Below are 19,800 nucleotides of genomic sequence, written 5' to 3'. Positions count from 1 at the left end.
AAGAATTAAAATTCAACATGAAAGAATATTGATGACAAGAATTTGTTGCCAATGCTGCTGTTCTCAATGAAATTGAGAAAGAATTGCAAGAACTGTTGAATGGAATGAACAACCTCATGAGCACATGTAACGGATGGATGAACTGTATAACAACAAAAGTAATGAAGAGTAGCAGAAAGAGTTTAGGAATAAACGTAACATCAAAATTGGGGACCACAAAGTAGATGAAGTGAAAGAATTTTGCTACCTTGTAGGCAAAATAACCCATTACGGATGATACAAAGATGGCAAAGAGCAGACTATAACAAGTAAAGCGGACATTGAAGGTCAAAAGAAATCAATGGTAGTGTCCATCATAGACCCTAGCTTGAGAAGGCAAATTGGGAGAACGTACCTTTGGAGAACAGAACTGTATGCAAGCTAATCATGGACTGTGAGAAAACTGGAAAGAAGAGAATAAAATGCCTGAAACACAGTGCTATAGAGATGTTGGAAGTGAGATGGGCTGATAAATTTAAAAATAAGGAGCTTCTTTGTGAAATTGACAAGGTGTGTAACCTGTGTAAAACACTGGCAAGAAGGAACAGGATGATAGAATAAGTTGTTTAAAATATCAACTTCCACGGTACTTGGGGGGAAGCGAGTGTGCAAAGGGTAAACATTTTATCTATATGAGAAGACAGAGATTGAAATACAGCTAACGAACAATTGCAGACACTGAGTGCAAGTGATACTCTGAGATAAAGAGGTTGGCACAGGAGAGGAATTCATGGTGGGTTCAAACACACACACACACACACACACACACACACACACACACACACACACGGGGGGGGGGGGGGGCGGAGAGAGAGAGAGAGAGAGAGAGAGAGAGAGAGAGAGAGAGAGAGAGAGAGAGAGAGAGAGAGAGAGAGAGAGAGAGAGAGCTGTGCCGTATAACTCACCTCATTCCACACCCTTTAAGGCTTTCCTTTGTGATGAGATTTATGGAACACAAAGTGTAAAACAATGAAAAACCCAAGGAAATTTAATAGTAAAAATGTTAGCTGATAAGAATATTTCAAACGTCAAGACTACCACCACTAACACTGCCAAGTTTGTACATTTATCAAATACAGCTAAAAAGAATTCTGGAGAGTGGGAGTCTTGCATTTGCTTTAAGACTCAATTTTTAGAATTCACCCTTCAGAAGAAAAGGAGAATGAAATCTTCGCAAAATAATTCATAAAGAGATGAAAATGCCAGAAATCCATCTGTAGCTGCACATTATACAACTTGGTAACTGTTCTACGTTGAGTTGAACAACTTAAACCTTACCCAGTCCATTATAATATTTTATAAAGCTTTTCACATCTGAGGGAAGATGGGCTGGTCATTATTTCTCTTCTCGCTTTTAACTTTTTACAGGCCCTGCTTGAAAAGAACACAATACTGGAACATGAAAAAAGTATACAGAGACACATTCCCAGTGTGTGACATTGTTGCACACTGTCATGCTATAAGGTTATATGTCATCAGAGAAAGCATCCAACCACAAAAAAACTTTTTAAGACCAATAATAAGCAACAAGTTTGTTTGTGTGGTTAATAAGAATTGCCTTTAAAAAAATTTGGTTCCCTGCGGCACACAACAAGGGCACTCACATCTCCGGCCAAGCAGGGGCTGCATCCCGCAAACTGCCCCAGTTCTCAGGGAAGAGAAAAAAATAGTGTTATCAGACTTTTTCTTCTTGTCAACTCCTATTCCATAAAAGAATTCCTGTTATTGTAGTGTGTGAAAGGTGGTGGTTAGAAATTACTAACTCACATCTGTACATTTAAAACATAAAACACCCCATACCCTCTTGTCTAGCCCCCCTACTCCTCACAAACTATCAACAGGCACGTTTGGGGTACAATGATCTCCACCTCATTCTATCACTTACTGAATATCTGTTTTCAGCTCAGTAGATTCCCCCCCCCCCCCCTCCATGTGATTCTTAACAAATACAGAGTAATCTACTCAACAAGTGGGGAAAGGAAATCCAATTAAACTATATCTTCAAAAATTCATTATTTTCACTGATATACTAAGCAGTAAAAGGAAACAAAAGAAAAGTGCGGAGTAGGTATTCAAATCCATGGGTCGACAGAAGCGTCCGATCCCATGCGTCAGCTTTGACCCGTGACTTAAGGAAGTTGTCGTGTGTGACGTCATGACGGCGCGGAGTTTGGTTTGTGAGTGTGGCATGTTTGTAGATGTCGTCATGTTGTGGTTTGTTGTGCTCTCTGGTGGTATGTTCAGGGTTGTCGTTTGTGTGGTGTAATGGGCTCAGTTTGCTTTTGCTCATTATCCAGAATTGTACAAGTGTCGGCTGTGTTTGTAGTTGAATTCGTTTCAGTGAGTTAACGATTTTGTGTGAAGGTTAATTTAGTGTTGTTCGCTGTACATCATGTGGTAATTTTAGTAAAATTAATCGGTTGTTGTTTTTGTTCAGGAATGGATAGGACAGATAAAATTAACAGTACGCAGGTCAAGGGAAGTGTTCGTACCCAATGTGTGGCTGTGTATGTTGATATTGGTATTGGGAGATGTTTTTGAGCTATACAGGCCAAGGGAAATGTTTGATCCTAATTTATGGGATCGGGAGCTGCTGTTGAGCTATATAGGTCAAGGGAAGCGTCCGATTCCAGATGCTATTGTGTTTAGTGGTATTTGGGGAGTTTTGTGATGTCCGTCTTTTTCGTCGTTTTGTGTGGTTTTGTATGGGGGTGGGCATCTAAATTTGATTATATTTAGTTTTCCCCCACCCAAAATACCCCATTTCCCGCACTTGTCCTGTTAGTGTCATTAGGCTTTTTGTGGAAAGTGTGTGTGTTTGTTTTTCGATATATTTTCGTCCTCATAATGTGTACGTACTGACTTAATATGAGCCATATTGGAACCGTGGTTTGTGGTCGTTTCCGCCATATTTGTGACGTTATGGGTCAAAGCAGACGGGCAGGATCGGGTGTTTCTGTATTTCCAAATCCATGGAGAAGAAATTAAAACTTTGAGGTTTGCCGATGACATTGTAATTCTGGCAGAGACAGCAAAGGACTTGCAAGAGCAGTTGAACAGAATGGACAGTGTCTTGAAAGGAGGATGAAAGATGGATATCAACAAAAGCAAAAGGAGGATAATGGAATGTAGTTGAATTAAGTCGGATGATGCGGAGGGAATTAGATTAGGAAATGAGGCACTTAATGTAGTAAAGGAGTTTTGCTATTTGGGGAGCAAAATAACTAAGGATGGTCGAAGTAGAGAGGATATAAAATGTAGGTTGGCAATGGCAAAGAAAGCGTTTCTGAAGAAGAGAAATTTGTTAACAGAGTATAGATTTAAGAGTCAAGAAGTTGTTTCTGAAAGTATTTGTATGGAGTGTAGCCATGTATGGAAGTGAAACATGGACGATAAATAGTTTGGACAAGAAGAGAATAGAAGCTTTCGAAATGTGGTGCTACAGAAGAATGCTGAAGATTAGATGGATAGATCACATAACTAATGAGGAGGTATTGAATAGAATTGGGGAGAAGGGGAGTTTGTGGCACAACTTGACTAGAAGAAGGGCTCGGTTGGTAGGACATGTTCTGAGGCATCAAGGGATCACCAATTTAGTACTGGAGGGCAGCGTGGAGAGTAAAAATCGTAGAGGGAGACCAAGAAATGAATACACTAAACAGATTCAGAAGGATGTAGGCTGCAGTAGGTACTGGGAGATGATGAAGCTTGCACAGGATAGGGTAGCATGGAGAGCTGCATCAAACCAGTCTCAGAACTGAAGACCACAACAACAACATACTAACAAAACCAGAGAGAGCCATTACGAGTATTGTTTGTTATTAGTGTGTGCAGTCTATGGCGAAGAGACAGTTGGTGTCAACTGTAGAACACTATACAACCTGCATCTATTATTTTGCAGTTACTTAAGTGTGTGAGTTCATCCCTTGATACAATGTGGCTTGAAATACCGAAGTTTCTTCCTGATATGATAATGCTGAAAAACCATTTCCCTAACACATTAGTGTAATTATCATCGATTCGCAGACATGCAATGTTCTTTTTTATAAGTGAACTGAGTTCAACTGTCACAGAAATACTCATGGCTGTTACCCAGATCCACTGCATTCCTCAAATACGGCTAATTCCACACCTATCCAATTAAGGTACATCGTGTCAGTAGTTGACAATGATACTGGCTAGCATTTTCCTACAGCATGTTAATAATGTGAGTACCTCTCTCGCCACCCCCACCCCCTATTCTCTTCCAAAGAAAATTGACATGACAATAGAACAAACAATAAGAAAAATTATTGTTGTCGCCCAAGCCAACCTGCATTGCTCATTGTTTCGTTTGTTTATCTTACACTTTCAGTTTGTACAATGCCATAAGTGGCATTTGTCATTTTGTTTTATAACTCTACACGAACAAATTACATTTTCCGATTATCTCCATTTTTCATTCACTTATATGAGTAAAGTTACTGAAGCACCAACACAGTTTTGTAAGTATGAGAAGCCAAAGTGTAATCATTGTAACAATTGCATGTAAATAAAATGAAAACCAATGCTGATTAAGTCACTCCTTGGCAACAACTAATGAGAGTTAGTTGTATGTTCCCTATTGACAGCCAAAAATGCGTAATCTTAACGATAATACATGCAGACTGGCGCAGATGCAATGTTCAAGATACAATCACTATATAGAGACTGGTAAGACTCCAACACAATCTGCAGTTAATTAAAGTTTATATGCAATTTATTCAACATAATCCCGTAGGTATGTGTATCTTCACTGTTTTGTAAGAAACTAAACGTGTCCAACGCATAACAAAATTATTGCGGAGAAAATTATTCTTCTATTAGCTTTGTTACTGCTCTAAAAACGTGTTTGAAGTTGGTTCCTTATCCATCTGCACATTTTGTTTTCCTTTCACATGACTATAAAAACTGTATTTACCTCTTCCTTTTGGTCCATTATGGACTCTCGTTCGTGTGTTGTATATGGGTAGTCTGAATACTCTGAAGTGAGCAAGCCGAATCCACAGGCAAAAATGCGCTTTGCTTGCGATTCCTGGGCGTATTTCTTGAAAGAAGGAAAACTTCAGCGTGAAGTACCCTCAATCTGTGAAAATAATTTCATGAAAATTATGCAGTAGCTATCAGTGCTTATTACTGTGCATGAAAGCCGGTACGAGCGGGTACAGCAACATTTACTTGCGTAATGGCAATAACATGTGAGTATGTAAATATCACTTTTCACGACACACTGCTAAATAACATATACCACTACTCATTTATCAGGGACTTCACCAATATTCAGTATACGGATCTCTAGCCACTGCAGTTTAACACTTCAAAATACGGTTACATATCTCAATAATTGCATCTCCTTACCTCACATCACCAGTTATGCATTTGTTCCTTACACACCATTACTTGTCAAATCCCTTGAGAACCCTTCTGTCTGTATTTACTTGGTGTGACACCTGGCGGCATAACTGTAAACCAACATGATGAAGAAGCTAGTCAATGAATATTCTCTGCATTATTAAATTGCAGAAAAATTATAAATTTTTGCAGTTTTTAGCCATAATGTTTCATAATTGTAATATAATAGGAACTATTTTAAATTATTGTTTCACTATAAGTCTCTCAATAGATTTCCGTCCGTCAGCTGGTCTGCCAGTTCAAACGATGAGGCAGAAATGGCGGAGCTAGTGGAAGGTGTTCAGTATGGTTTGTCATCGCAGGGAAATAATAGTGATAAGTCGTTGATATTTGTGAAACTCACGGATTCTGCGTATCGTGCTATTGAAAGCTATTTGAAGAATCAGGTTAGTAACTGTTACTGTCTTATTAAATGATTTTCTGAAACAGACCTCTAGAGATTTCGTCTGCAGACATTTATCGTCGCCATATTTTCACATCGTGTTGATTTCATATGGCAGCTTTGAATAAATTTTTTACTTACTGTACCATAATTACATTGCTTGGAGGTTTGATTCATAAACATATGTCAATATTTGTGTGAGGTCGTTTTCCTGAGGAACCGTCATTAGCTGACGCCACGTCAACAAGTAGGCATGAAAATTAGGTTGGCGATGTAAGTAAACTTGTTTTAACTGCCTTCCGACCATAACTCCCCTGTCTACATTGTGTATAAATACGCAGTCGTTTAGAGAAAGTGATATTATATAGTGACACTGGGCATCCTTCATATGCAGTCGTCTTATATGCTGTATAAACATCTCCCTAACCTTGTTCATCCAAGCAAAACAAACAGCTCCCACTGATTCCATTTAACATCATGAACTTTTGCCCCGTAGTAATGCTATATCGTTTACTGTATGTGAAATATTTACCCTGGTTTTTCACTATCTCCTTAGGACAATGCCATGTAAACTTTCCAATGTTGCACAGGTCAGAAAGGCTACAAGGATTCACCCTTATACTGCAGTTAGGTGTTATGTTTAGAAGCAGCCGTAAAAACCTTAGAGATTAACGTACTCGGCTCCTTTTGTACATTTTTTTTATTCCCTATAAATGCCAGTTCATGTGTCACCTGGAAGTAGAGCCTAATAAAAGATAAACAGCATACCATCCAATGTGCAAAATTTAGTGTGTAAAATTACATCTCTGTATTCTGTTATGGAGAAGTATTAACTTTTTTGTTGCAAAGAGGATATCTTGTAACACTGCTTCCTCAATGTATTAGGTTTCTTACTATCAAAATATAACATATATTGTGTGTATTGTACTGTTCACAGCAGTCTCTCTTCTTTGTTATCTTGTTTAATGTAATTGTTGTTCGTGTTTATTTCAAACTTCCATGAACCATATGTTTATACTTTATTCCTAGAAGTTGATTCAAACAAATAACTTGTATTATGCATGGAATATGACTTGAGTAACTAACTTAACAGACGGTGTTTGATTATAGAATATCTATCAAACCAAATTCTGAAGTTCCAGCTCAGTGAAGACACAGATGTATCCTTCTCATAAAGTTGCCAGATTCTCCACATATGTAGCTTATTCATTGCTATTAAAGCTAGTGTAAACAATTGAACCTTGCCAGTAATGTGCATTTCCTCTTCAGATGACACATACAGTTAATTTACTTGCTTCCTGGCAGGTAAAAATCTCAGTTTTCTGTTTTTCACTCCCTTGTAAGGCAATAATACATGGTCCCTTTCAGCATTAGTAAACTCTTTACATTTTATCACATGATGAAACGATTATATTCCTTGTGATGCTGTAGATACAGATTTTATATGCAAGGAGCTTTCAGTTGGCATTCTATATATTACAGAACTTAGTACTGCAACAAAACAGGCATTACAGCAGCAGATTAGACAAGCTGCTCATGAAATGTATCAAGGGTCTTTTTTTAATAATGTGTATCCTTTTCTACTCTACACATGCTATAGTCAGTCTTAACTCTTCCTCTTTAATGCATTGTAAAGTGTGAACCATTTCAAAACTTAATGGGGAAGCATTGCTTTCTTAAAATATGTTTCATATACATCACTTCATTACCATTAAAATTGTGCTATTGCAGTGTAAATTTGTGACTGACACCATATATAACAAAAGATATGAAATGGTAACCATGTTTTGAAGGAAAAGAAAAAGTGTTCTCTCAATGGTGTGTTCATTTTTTGCAGTAGTTGTGCTTCACCAATAGTGGTCAGTGATGACTGCTTGCATAATTAACAGTATAGTGTATTTCATTTGAAGAGAAATTTACACCATGTGAATCTCTGTGACATTCTTTGTTGACCTCTCAAAAGTTCACCTAATGCAAAATAATTTTGTTTGACTGCCCTTTGAGTATGTCAGCTAAACTTCTTTTATTGGAGTGTGTTGGAGGCTTAGAACATTTTAACCATGTTTCTGGTACCCACATTTATATTACATTCTGAACTAACAATATTATGAAAATGTTGGGTTGGTAATCACCATGTAGCAGTGATGATGATTTGCAGGCAGGCACAATAAAAAAGATTGCTAAACACATAAGCACTTGGCCAGAATGGCTACTTCTGAAATAGATGGCCACTGTTTCTGGCTGCCGGGGCCAGACTCACAAAGCTGCATATTGACCTGAGGAGTCTGGCTCCAGCAGCCAGAGAAAGTTGTGTGTGTGTGTGTGTGTGTGTGTGTGTGTGTGTGTGTGTGTGTGTGTGTGTAGAGGTCAGAACAAGACCTTTCCGCCAGAAAGCTTGCATGTTAAGTAGTCTTTTTGTGGTGCCTGTCTATGACACAGTATCTGCACTAGCAATCTAACCTTTTCGTAATTTTCTTTATTCCATCCAGGATTTTCTGTTGCTTGAGTCTGAAGTAACAGGTTTAAAACAATCATGGTAGAAATAAAAATGATAAACCTGATCTGTTATCAATAATGTCAACTGTTAAATTTTATTCATGTCTCACATGCCTTTTGTCTGGCATCCTGTGTCAATAAATAATAATAATATGATTTGGTTGAATGGAAGAACTTTAAGAACTTCATCTGTTTTCTGCTGTCTCATCATATAGTTCTAATTTTTATTCCAATTAGTGTTGTCTTACATATACGCTTATTGGTTTGTAAGACTTCACCATATGTATCCTGAATAAAGTGACCATCACACACAAGACAGATTGTCAGTGCATGGGCCTATGTAAATAACACTTTCACAGTCTCGATTCTGCGATAAAAATAATATATTTCATCACCAGTAGATTACAGAAAGAAAATTGCATTATACTAGTGTTCATTTAGGTGAGAAGTGGTGCCATGAAGTTAGCATTTATTGCAGCAGCTCTTTACACTGTGTATTGGTGAAATGCATCGATTGCCAACTGATGCTCTGTCACATGGGTTTGTGATAGTGGTGAAATTTCTATGCTTTTCACATAATTTCTTTTGTTACTTGTGCTTGAACTTCTAAGCAGTTTTAACTTCTTACTCTGCACTTTCAATCTGCAGACCAGCCTTTGATGTCCCCCAAAGTGCAAAATGGTATTTAGTGTTTGAAAAGTACAACTTTAGTTTGTGCAAATGGAAGCACAAATTAGTAAGTCAAATATAGTGGCTCATGGTGTTTATGAATGCAAGAGAGTGGGATTCCGAAATTTTGTAATTAATTTCCCATTTTCAGTGTGTAGACTAAAGAACCTAGAATATTTTCTCACCACTTGTCATGGTAAATGCACCATTTGCGTCGGTTTTGTGCATAGGTTAGCACAACCACTGTGTTCTTGTAGCCTTTCGCCCCCCCAAGCCTTAACGCCCGTGTGTTGAGTAAATTTCATGATTCCTTCCGCTCACCCTCTCTTGTCCGAATTTAAATTGATGTTACCACTGCGAATGAATATACCAAAATACCTAACACGGCGGGGTCATTGTTTCCTGCTTATGTATTGCAGTGCACGGTGTTTCTTTTTGTGCGTTTTTCAAGGCAGTATTATTGCGCTGCACAGAACGTGGGCATTATTTTAATCGACTTCATAATTTATTATTTTACTGGGAGACGTGTGTCGTACCTCATTTAATTAGACGCCAAGTGGTGGTGTCGAATGTTTACGAAGTAATAAGTTTGATTTTACAGTACGATCATTTTTGAAATAAAGACCTTAAGATGATACGGGTCTGTAAGTAGCTACACTATCTTTGGCACCACTGCATTGTAGAATGTACGAAAAATCTATATATTCTTGTCGCTTGGGAGTTGAAGCAAGGCCACATATGTTCATATACTACGACCTGAGATTAAATAAAAGCCCATTTTACTTAAGTTGAAGAAAAAATAGTGACATGTTCTACTACTAGAGTAAATTGGTCTCTATTTATTTATTTATTTTATTTTATCCTGAAAGGTGTAACGCGTGTATCATGTTAAACGTAAATATTCCGTTAAATATGACGTAATATTAGATACGCCTACTTCTGCACGTGCGTTATAGGGCTTATGGTGTACTTCGTTTGAAGTAAATACCGGCATAATCCACCAATGAGTGGAGATGGAACTGCACGTTTGCAGCTGTATTCATACTCAGCCGCTTGTGTTACAATAAATTAACACACGATATGGCGTGTTAATACAGCAAGCATCCTTTGGTGTTCGTACCCGTAAGCACAGTTCAGTATCTGTTTGTTTATTTTTACTCGTGATATTTGCCCTCACTGTGTGTAGGTCTGCCGCAACACTTTGCCTTATTTGTCAAAAACGTGGTTTTCCCCCCTCGTTTTTATTGTAAAACGGTGGAACATTTAGTTCCGTTTAGCGCCCTTAGTTACGTCAGTCGAAAAGTATGTAGGCCTAAGTTATTAGACCATCTTATGAGTAGAAACACGTCAGAAGTTCCTCCCACTTACTATAGAGTTGTATCGGTGAATGTTGTTAAGTATAATCTACGTTGCAATCATCGTAAAGTTAGCACGAACTCAGAATGTGCAGAATTTGACTGCCTATTAAGTGCTACATTGGAAACTGCAGTTTAGAAGGCTCAGAACTTTTCGAATCCAAAATAACTGCTGCGCTATATTGTATGATTATATTTCCCATATAGTTCACAAATATTCATCGAAATATTGTTGAGAGTGTTTGCAGATAAGGTTGAAGATTTGTTTGAACTGTAATATTACTTCACATACTTGTGTAACATATTTGCAGTTAAGACATTTAAGAGAAATACTTTTAAGTGGGCAATAAAGGACATAAAATTTATCCAATTTGGGATTAATATTCCTGATTATAGTTATGCTCTAGAAATTCAGAATTGAATGAAGCCTGTTGGAGATTAAATATCATCAAAATTATACACTACGGGTTTGGAGTAAGATGTCATATTTCTTAACTGGGAAAAATTGATAAATGCGTGTTAGGAAAATATCTGAAGCAGTTTAGTTTTGCTGTCGATAATTTTACTGTTTGCCTCTTTTGCAGATATTTTTCAACAAAGCATTGACTAACTTAATAGCAAAAATCGAAAATAGGCCTTAAAATAATTATAAAAAACTAAGTAACCTGTAATTTACGGATCAAAAAACGAATAGTACAAATTGACATTGAGGTCATAGGACATGTTTTTGTAATTTGAGCAATTAAAGAGAATGATTGGGTCGACATCAGAAGAATAATCGTAAGAATAAAAATGGCTTGCCGTCATTTTGAATAACTAAACCTTGTTTTCTAATCAAATTCCCGATGTGGTTGAAGTGGAAAGTTTGGTCATTGTGTATAGTCAGTTGTGATTTTCTCAAACATATGTTACTTAAGTCGGCATTGGACAGATGCTTGCTGGGCGAGACAGGAAAACTAATAAATGGATCAGGAAACAGATTGGAGTGGAAGTCGTAATGGTGACCATAATTAAAATGAATCGAGTGGACTGGACATGACTAGCGTATTCAACCGAGAAAGGTATTAGTTGGAGTCTAAGAGCAAGGAAAAGAGAGAGCCGATAACCTAAAGGAAGAGGCTAGACGACATTGGATACACAAAATACGCGGAAAAGTCAAGAGGAAGCCTTTATCTAGTGGTCAGTTAGATAACTATAATGAATATATTACAGAAACGAGAGAATTTGTTGAGTTCATGTTTATTTAGGAAACAAATTGTTACCCTAGTGACAGTACGGTTTGTTGTGTGTTGTCTGATAACCCTTTTCATCGAATAATTGTGTTTACAAAAGATCCTGGCCATTAGGTACCTGTCCCAACTCAGTAAATGCTCTAGACTGCTGCTGCTATAGCCCACTACTGCATTAATTACGTAATTGCAAAAAAAAAAAAAAAAAAAAAAAAAAAAAAAAAAAAAAAAAAAAAAAAAACCAAATCAATCCAGTTGAAGTAGTTGGAAACAGATGCTGTTTGAAATGCAATGATAGTGATGATCTGAGTGGTTGCATTTAGCAAACAGTTCACCCGTCATGGTATTTTCGTTTCATGGAAAGTGTCCGGAGCACTGATTATGACACAGGAAGGTAATCTATGTTGCTGTATTTGGGAATTTTGAGGCATTTAAACATGTTTACCAGGGGGAAATTTTTCAGTGATTAGATAATGCCTCTTGAAAGGATTCGAGATGTTCGTTGAATATTTTATGAATGTGAGAAGTAAAAGTTGTGTAAACTCTCTATTCTTCAAATTCATACTAAGTGCGGACACGTATGTGTTCTTTCTAAAGACGCGCACCGCAGAGGTAAGATCGGGGGGAGGGGGGGGGGGAGAGAGAGAGAGAGAGAGAGAGAGAGAGAGAGAGAGAGAGAGAGAGAATTGTAATTGATCAGCATAGACGCACATGAGCAAGAAACAGGTGAAGAAAGTAGTGATATCGCATGTAACATCAGCACCAAATCTGTTTGAAATAAGTGATACCATCCGTCTCGGAAATGAGAATAACATGGCCGTTACTAAAGTGGACAGTGCAATGGTTCCTTTGATAGTCGACAAGCAGACATCTGGAGGGCAATAAAAGTTTTAAATACTTTGGAAGCATCTTCCATAAAGATAACATTGTAATCGAAGTGAAGATAACAGTTGGTGGCTAATAGAGCATGTTTTATTGTTGCACGCACAAAGTAAAAGAAATCAGCCACACACAGCAGTACGATCAGAATTTACTTTAATTCCGGTGATTGATCTGAAACAAAATATCAACAGCTATTGATTTCCGTCCATAAAGACTATCTTCAAATCTGAATAAAAAAGATGTAGCGTTACACTATTCCACTATCACTAAGCCAAAGTGGCATCGTCGTATGTTATAAACAGAGTTAGGGCAGTTTTAATAATGCAATGCAGGCAACGCCGCAGTGCCGGGAGAAGCGTGTCAACGGCGTCGCTGTTAACAGAAAACTACGGTTAGATTCTACGATCCCTTAATCACCAGAATAAAACATGAGTAAACAATTTTAGTAATAGAATGGAAACGTCTGAGAAATTAAAGTGATTCTGTTAAATGACAATAAATTGATGGACCAGTGTGAGCAGCCTGGTATTCTGAATCAAATGAAAGCAAGGAACTTAACTGGGCTATGTAAAAGATCTCTTGTGGCGAATAGAAGGCTCTAGACGACTGAGGCACCGATCAAGGAGAAAGGACAGCACTGACGAAAAACGTGAAGAGGCGAGACAATAATAAATGCCTAATGGCAGCCACTGACAGTAAAGTAATGGAGAAGCAGGGTGCAAGTACATGGTCAGCTAAGTCTCTGAATTCTACGACATGATGACGTGATGGGGTGAATAAATACGAAATAACGGTATGTAGTGGCTACTTTGTAAATACGAGCAGTGTTCCAGTGAAATACTGGACAGGCTGTTTGTGTAGAATGGTAGAAATACTGTGGACTTCACAAGTGCTGTGCCGCCAGGTCTCATGCGCTGAGGTACACGTTGACCTTGTGACCTCGTGGGTTCATTGGAATCTCAGCAGTGACAGTCGTGTATCTACAGAGCGAAGGACTTGCATATATGGAAAACTGAAATGGAATGATGTGACGCAGTTACGTAACAAGAGCGCAGTGACAGGGATCTGCCGTGTGCAGAAGCACGCTTTCGTTAACATCGGAAATGATAGTGCTGAGCCATTATTTTTTGTGTCAGATAACGAATGTAGGAGATAAGTCTGCATCCGTCCGTGCTGACAGCGGTTGCTTATTCACTATCGGACAGTGACACTGTGTCCATATTGCAGTGGAAGGGAACTTGTTAGGTATTGTGCATATAAAAATTAGCTCCTGAGTTGCGAACGGTATTTAACTTTCAAAAGTACTGACGTAAGGCGTCACAAAATGAACATAAGCACTGTTTTTATGGGTTCTGGCGCTAAGGTGCAACCTACAGCGTACTAGTATTGGACAGAAGGTATGTCGTATAGGCGAAGATAGCTTCACTTGTGCTAGCAATATTTCGTGGTTGAGCAGCACGTTGCTAATCGCCTGAAGTACTGCAGAGTGCCAAAAATAGGGTTAGTGCCAGCTGACATGGGTAGTAGATACGCGAAGCAGTTACAGTAGTCCAGCCGCCCCTACACACACAGAACCCAGAACCTGCTCTCTTATCGCATGATAGACGGGAAAAGTCATTGCTTCTGTGCAACTCCGTCGTTATTGTATTTCGTCTGAAGACTAATTGGAAGCAGCTCTCCACACTAGTCAGTTATCCCTCAAAATTTCCTACATTGTCAGATAAACAATTCATTACTTTCTTCATGAGGTTTTTTCATAACTTTCTTGATTTCTCAATGTGTATCCCATCAACTGATCCCTCCTTTTAGTCAAGTTGCACCATAATTTTTTTTCTGCTGCAGTTACATTCAGTACTCATTCATTACTTACACGGATTTACACCTCTAAATTTTTAGCGTTGTTCTGTAACCACATTTCATTAACTTCTATTGTCGTCTTTACTGCTCATAGTCCACGGTTCACGTCCTACGAGGCTATACACACAGCTACCTTCAGAAAATACTTCCTAACATTGCAGTTTATATTCGATGTTAACAAATGCCTCTTATCTTAGAAACGGTATTCTTGCTACTGTCAGTCTGCATTTTATATTCCCTATACTTAGGCCGACGTCAGTTACTGTACCGCCCAAACTCCATAACTCGTTAAACGACTTCATTCGAATACATGCAGTGTCCGTATTTCAGTTATTAACTCTTTGACAATGTCCATCCACTCCGTTCAACAGATGTTCCAAGCAAGCTCTTCGCCGTCTCTGGCAGAATGACAGCGTCATCGGCAGACCTTCAATTTTTATTTCTTATCTCTGTACTTTCATTCTCTTCTGTTTTTAGTTTGCTTCGCCGCTTGCGCAGTGTTCGAAATGAATTACATGGTAAGGCTGCAATATTATTACCAGACAGCGATCTACACTACAGTTCTTGTTCGTTCGCTACCCGTACACTGGCTTGAGAGAGAGCAATCCAACGCGAGAATTATTTCCGTATTAGTACAACATGTTGAAAATGGAAAATAAGAAAAGGAAGAAGACTGATATTTGTGTAACAGGTTCTGTTTTATCACGAAGGCCAAATAAAAGAAAAATGCAGTGGGGGAAAAAAGCAGATGCCACAGAAATAGCCTCTGTGTAACAATTGGAGGCACAGGCGTTACTCGAATTGTACGTTTATTTGTTACTGACAATGAATTGAAAGTTATTACGTTCTAGCAAAACTGGCGTTATTCTAGAAGGGAGAAGAGTTCTATCCTTAGCAAGGACATGAAAGAAGGAAGCTAGAATGTTTTCGTTTCCCTATAACTACATACAGGATCCAATCAGATGTGACCACAGCATGTGTTAGACGTCAGCGTGCAATAACCACTCACTAGCATTGGAGGGTATAGAGTGAAGCGCGTTTGAGGAACGCGAAAAATTGTGCAGTCGTTGTCTGATACGGAAACTGAGCGATTTATCTGACGTCCAAAAGAGCGTGATCATTCGCTTTCCGGCCAAGGGGGGAAGCATTTGCGAAACTGCAAAGTTTGTTATACTGTTGGCATGCCGCCATGGTTAAAGTGTACAGTGCACGCCACAATAGCCCCATCCAAAACTGGTATCGAGGCAGCTGTGGTGTACCACGGTCCATAGATGATAGGGGTGAACGATGGCTGCGGAGATAGGTACGGGCGAGTAGACGTGCAAATGTAGCAAGTGTCTCCACAACGAGCGTTGTGGGAGTACGCAGCTGGAACCTTGTACATGCACCCATGCTGATTGCTGCTCATCGGCGATGACGGCTACGATTTGCACGTCAAAAACGCAACTGGACGTCCATAGAGTGGCGACTGGTGGCCTTTTTAAATGATGCACGTTTTATGCTCCATCGGTCAAATAAGCCTTTGGCTTGTTTGGCCCTGCAACAATCGTCGTAAGGGTCCAGGCCGGAGAAGGGAGCGTTATGATCTGGGAAGTGTTTTCGTGGCATTATTTGAGTTATCTCGTCGTTCTGGAAATGACAGTGGGACATCCATTCATCCTTGGGACTGCGTCCACCCCTACATGCAGTTAGCTCTTCGTCGGCTTAATGGCATTTACCAGCAGGATAATGCAACGTGTCGCACAGCTCGCAGCGTTCGTGTGCGAAGATCACCAGGATGAATTTATCGTACTTCCCTGAATTAAATCCAGCCCAGAATCTGTGGGACCAAGGATTTGCAACCGAGAAACCTAGCACAGTTGGCCTCAGCACTAGAGTCGTTCTGGCTCTGCATCTCTGTTGGTACCTTCTAGAACTTCATTTACTCTCTCCCTGCACGTCTCGTAGCTGTCCTCATTGGAAAATATGGCTAATCATGCTTTCGACAGGTGGACACATTGTGACTGGAAAGTGTAGAAACGGAAGCTGTGCTCCATTGGTCTTCGATGCATTTACACGAAACTTAGATACACTGTGCTAGCGTGAAAAGAGGCAGTGCAGCTATTTCTTTCGCAAAAACAGCTAAGGTGTCCACATCACTGCAGTGCACACGATAAATGAATGTTTCATACGTGGACTGTGTGGTCACGTAAGTACACTCTGCATATGGGCGAAATGTTAAGGAAGGACAGATTTGTAGGCGTACGGTGGCAGACCATAGCTACTGGAATCTGTCCAACCAAGGTTCTGTGAGGTTCCCTACTGCAGTGTACGGAGATAAAGATCTGTTTTGCATCAGCAAGGAAAGATACGGCAGACAAAAATAATTTCATATATAATAAATGCTCTTTTGAAAAAACGCAAGTCCTAACAAGAGAAGGCGACGACATCACAACCAAGTACGGCAAAATTAAAGGGGTCACACACTTCAGATACCTAGGCGAAATCATCGAACCGACCGGAACAGAGAAACTGGCTTAGGAAGACAGACAACAGAAGACACGGAAATCACTAGGCATGGTACGAAACGTCTACAACAAACAATGCATTTCCAGAAACACCAAGATCAGACACTATAACACAGTGATCAAACCCGCCGTACTGTATGCCAGCGAAACACTAGCACTCAACAGGAAAATCAAAATTGAAGAAATCAAAAAAGAAGAACGCAGAATCATGAGGAAAATTTTAGGAGGAAGACCCACACCAGATGGCTACAGACTACAGAAGAACTCAACAGTAGAAGCATATTCGAACATCGAGAACGATATGAGAAAAAGGCGCCTTAAATTCTACGGACATTTAGATAGACTCCCTGAAACAAGACTCACCAAGAAAATTCTAGAACACATTAAGACACTTAAAGTCTCGACACCCTGGATGGAAGGAGTCCGAAAAGACCTACAAGCAATTGGCACCACAAACACCACAGACAAAAGCACCTTCCGAAAACACATAGACAAGTGGGAAGTAAAGTCAGAAGCGCTAAAACAGCGGACCAAACAAGAATGGTCTGAGGAGAGAAAAGAGGCCCTCTCCAAGAGAATGAAGGAGTACTGGAAGGACAAGAAGAACAAGCCTTCAAAGTCATAAGCTTAACGATTTCCTTTTAGGGAAAATTCGCCAACAATAATAAATAATAATAAATGTACTCTGAAGTAATGGCCAAACGAAGATCAACCTTTTTTGGACATCTCTACCGAATGGATCGAAATAGACTAACAAAACAAATACTCCTATATTTCTGGAAGAAGAAATCGACAATAGCATGGATTACAGAAGTAAGAAAAGATCTGGAAAGAAACAACTTCAAAGAATCAGAAATAGCAGAAAAACAAAATACTAAATTTGGAAGGCTTTCAAAGCAGAATAAATAAAAAATCGGGAACATGGACAGAAGGAAGGGAGAGACTTCATGGGGAAAAAATGAGGGAATACTGGAAAAATAGCAAAGAACAACAAAGGAAGAAGAGGAACTGAAGTTGTTAACGTGATCCTAGTTGGTCAATACGATTGTAAAAAAAAAAAAAAAAAAAAATATAGAATCATGATAAATAGTGCTATACAGTAGCAATGTGCCTGATGTTAAGCAAGCGTGGACGTTGTGCTGTAGTTAAGACTACGGTGTTGGAAATCGTTGCAGCCATAAGTGTAAAAAAGAGGCTACAGATTGATGATTGCGACAGTAATCATAACCTTCCGATGAAATAGACTGTAAACTAGTGTGATAGGTAGGACTTGAGGCTTTTGACTGTTGTGTAGACACTATTGTTAGCAAGAGGAAATCAAAGTGGATACAGGACATATACAGGAAGTCTTGATCCATTGAGGACGCGGGACAGTGGCTGGTCGAATATTTAGCAAAGGGATTCGCCAAACAGCCGTGCAAATCGAAAAGTTGTATTATCTTCGCTACCAGTATCAGCAATTCAGCATTGACAGGTGCGAATGGGGCCTGAATATGGCATAATGAATTGCCGATACTGGTAGCAAAACTAAAAACTAATTTGCATTACTGTTTGGCGAATTCAATTGCTAAATGTTACAGGAAGGCCACCTCATTATTTAGGAAACTAAATTGTAACGAATGAGAAGACGGCAGAAGCGTTGGTAGATCGTTTGTCATCAATAAAAGGCTTTCTCTGACGATAAATGTTAATTCGGACATAATGGCTACCACTTTGGTAAGATTTGAGAGATTGGGAACAAAGTAAAAGGGTGCAAGTAGTCTTGTTTTCCAGAGTAACAGCTCTAAAAGAAGTAGAAACTGAGAAAACAATATTAGTACCAAATTTATGATTTGCTGGTGTTAAATTGGGTGTAGATAGGGAAATCGTGCGAAAAGAACATTGTAACTTACAATTAACAGAATTGTAGTTACGCTATACGAATGGCGTCATGCCAATATTTAGAATTAATTGTATGATCTCAAGACCAGTGTGAGCAATTTCAGGAGAAATAATTACTGAACCTCGACCGCAAATGCCTTTTCTTTGACTTTACAGCGCCTGCTCATGCGCTGCTTGGGCTGAACGCGTGTTTTGGATTTCCCCTCACGTTAAAGAGAAGACTCGTAGTGTTTCAAAATTCCAGCTCACACACCTGTGTAATTTGTGTTTTAGTGTTGCCCAGGTGAAGGTCAGCGGACCGGTACAACGCTTTCGTCATTTACTTCAATCCCATATAAGTTAATGTAATCCAGTATTACACGACGTTAAATCAGTCAATTAAAAAAAAAAAAACTGTAACGTGGGGATTGTTTGAACCCCACAATCCGTAGCGGTGCTAAACGTGGTATATCATTGCCTTTCTTTTAGATATGTGGAACCAGGTCACCACCTATGGAGGTGTCTACAGTTTAACATTCAATCTCATCCATAGTGCCGTTCAGCAATTTCCACAAACACACTAAAGAGTACCGGATATGAAAGTCTGTGCAATGTTGGACAAAAAACTTAGGACCAGTAGGCTCTCACATACTGAGAACTTAAGAATTGGTAAGTTAAAACCAAGAACTGCGACGTGCAACTCCGTAGCAAATATCGTTTTGCTAACAATCTGACATAAATAAGAAACTAATTGTGAACAGTACAGTTGAATTTGCGGAAAGTATTAGGGATAATGCCAAAACCCAGAAGATTTGCCTATTTCAAAAAAGCGTAATATCCAATTGACAAGTCATAAAACAAACTGTAGACATAATCACGAAATTTTTGGGCGAAATCACATGCCCTTGGAAATAGGGGTCAGGCAGTACCGTTCTGGAGAAAATACTGAAAACTTGGGACAAAACTCTGGAGTTGAAAGGAATAAGTGGAACACACTTTGAAAGGAAGGGAGACAACTTGGAAATCGAATGTTTAGCATTCGCCGATGACCTTGCCCTTCAGCCAGAGAGCGAAAGCATGTGCAAAGAATGCTG

The 19,800-nt window shown here is 39.1% G+C and overlaps 2 protein-coding genes across 4 annotated transcripts in view; one reads left to right on the top strand and one right to left on the bottom strand.

Annotated features, from left to right (window-relative positions):
* LOC124622019 (hsp70-Hsp90 organizing protein 1-like) overlaps positions 1-5,501 on the bottom strand; it is a 44,492-nt gene extending 38,991 nt beyond the window's left edge. The window contains exons 1-2 of one of the 3 annotated variants that reach the window (XM_047147571.1): positions 5,416-5,501; positions 4,979-5,143 (exon numbers count right to left, since the gene is read on the bottom strand). In XM_047147571.1, the coding sequence (XP_047003527.1) occupies positions 4,979-4,996 (18 nt within the window). In that variant the 5' untranslated portion in view covers positions 4,997-5,143; positions 5,416-5,501. Of the gene's footprint in view, positions 1-4,978; positions 5,144-5,235; positions 5,362-5,415 lie in introns of those variants that run through there. The other 2 variants (XM_047147572.1, XM_047147573.1) reach the window with 2 other exon arrangements.
* A 225-nt stretch (positions 5,502-5,726) lies between these two features.
* LOC124622825 (RNA polymerase II elongation factor Ell-like) overlaps positions 5,727-19,800 on the top strand; it is a 384,934-nt gene continuing 370,860 nt past the window's right edge. The window contains exon 1 of the mRNA XM_047148616.1: positions 5,727-5,855. Within this exon, the coding sequence (XP_047004572.1) occupies positions 5,727-5,855 (129 nt within the window). The remainder of the gene's footprint in view (positions 5,856-19,800) is intronic.

This window comes from Schistocerca americana, chromosome 7 (assembly GCF_021461395.2).
Source record: "Schistocerca americana isolate TAMUIC-IGC-003095 chromosome 7, iqSchAmer2.1, whole genome shotgun sequence".
Taxonomy (NCBI): domain Eukaryota; kingdom Metazoa; phylum Arthropoda; class Insecta; order Orthoptera; family Acrididae; genus Schistocerca; species Schistocerca americana.
The sequence above is the reverse complement of the archived record's forward strand: the minus strand, read 5'-3'. Positions and strand labels throughout refer to the sequence as shown.